The sequence below is a fragment of the Cervus elaphus genome, chromosome 7 (genome assembly GCF_910594005.1).
Source record: "Cervus elaphus chromosome 7, mCerEla1.1, whole genome shotgun sequence".
Classification (NCBI taxonomy): Eukaryota; Metazoa; Chordata; class Mammalia; order Artiodactyla; family Cervidae; genus Cervus; species Cervus elaphus.
The window spans coordinates 29,806,937-29,808,351 of record NC_057821.1 but is presented as its reverse complement, the minus strand read 5'-3'; the positions used below and the strand labels follow the sequence as shown (position 1 = coordinate 29,808,351).

The following is a 1,415-nucleotide window of genomic DNA, read 5'->3' as shown; positions in this document are numbered from 1 at the left end:
GTTATGCTCAAAAGATTCAAATTAATTTTTTATTTATATATAGTTTCAAATATATAGAATATACAGAAGCATTTCAGGAATAAGAAAAGAACCCCCAAAATCCATTAATCCTTTACCCAGATTAATCTATTAACATTTTGACCCATTTATCATTGAAATCAATAATGTTGGCATGAAAAAAACAGTTGCATGGGTACAACAGAGAATTTTCTATATTTATCATGAGAGAAAAATAAACACTACACTTCAAGGGAAATGAAGTTTGAAAGTTGCTACTTTTTCTCCCACAGTTCTCAGGGCCTTTCTGATATCCTTATTCCTCAAAGTATAAATGATGGGGTTTAGCATGGGGGTGACCACACTGTACAGTACTGAGATCAGCCGGTCTTTTGCCAATGAGTAAGATGAGATGGGCCGCACATATGTGAAGATAGAGCTGCCGTAGTAGAGAAGGACAATGACCAGGTGGGAGGCACAGGTAGAAAAGGCCTTTTGCCTCCCCTCTGAGGAGCGGATCCTCAAGATGGTGGAGATAATGTAGAGGTAGGAAAGGATGATACCTAGGAAAGGAGCCCATCCAATGAAGACCCCAACAATGAGTAACACCAGCTCATTGACAAAAGTGTCACCACAAGACAAGATCAGCAAAGGGGGGATGTCACAGAAGAAATAATTAATCTTGTTGTTGCCACAGAAGGGCAGGCAGAATGTCAGTACTGTGTGCACCACTGAGTTGAGGAAACCACCAGTCCAGCAGAAGGCTGCTAACTGGCTGTATAGGACCTTGTTCATAATAACCAAATACCTTAAAGGTTTACAGATTGCAATGTAACGATCATATGCCATGGCTGCCAGGAGGAGACACTCTACCCCCACAAAGAAAAGGAATGCCAAAAGTTGAGCCACACAGCCCCCGTAGGAAATACTTTTCTTCTTTGATAGGAGATGCACCATCATCTGGGGGACATTAGTGGTGGTATAACAGATATCAAGAAAGGCCAGATTCCTTAAAAAAAAATACATGGGGGTATAGAGTCGTATATCGATCAATGTTACCAAAATAATGAAAATATTTCCTCCCAGGGTACAGAGATAGATCATAAGAAAGATGGTAAAGAATAAAAACTGCACATTGTTTAGGTCAGAGAATCCTAAGATGATAAATTCAGACAGAGTGTGATTTTCTCCTTCCATGATGTTTTCTCTCGGAAATTGAGAAAGAAGCAGTACAAACTGCAGTATTCATGTGCTGCAACAGCAGTAATCTACAAAACAAGAATATATAACTTTATAGATAAAATAATCATCAGAAAATATCAGGAAAAAACACTCAAATTTAGAATCCATGACAAGTTACAGTATTGTACTGCAATCATCACATAAGCCCTCGACACACACATTTAAACTTTTCCTAT

The 1,415-nt window shown here is 38.7% G+C and overlaps 1 protein-coding gene across 1 annotated transcript; it reads right to left on the bottom strand.

Moving 5' to 3' along the window:
* Window positions 1-246: 246 nt before the first annotated feature.
* LOC122696767 (olfactory receptor 5V1-like) lies at window positions 247-1,194 on the bottom strand. The gene has a single exon (XM_043906913.1). The coding sequence runs from the start codon at window positions 1,192-1,194 to the stop codon at window positions 247-249; it is 948 nt and encodes a 315-aa protein (XP_043762848.1).
* Between the last annotated feature and the right edge of the window lie 221 nt (window positions 1,195-1,415).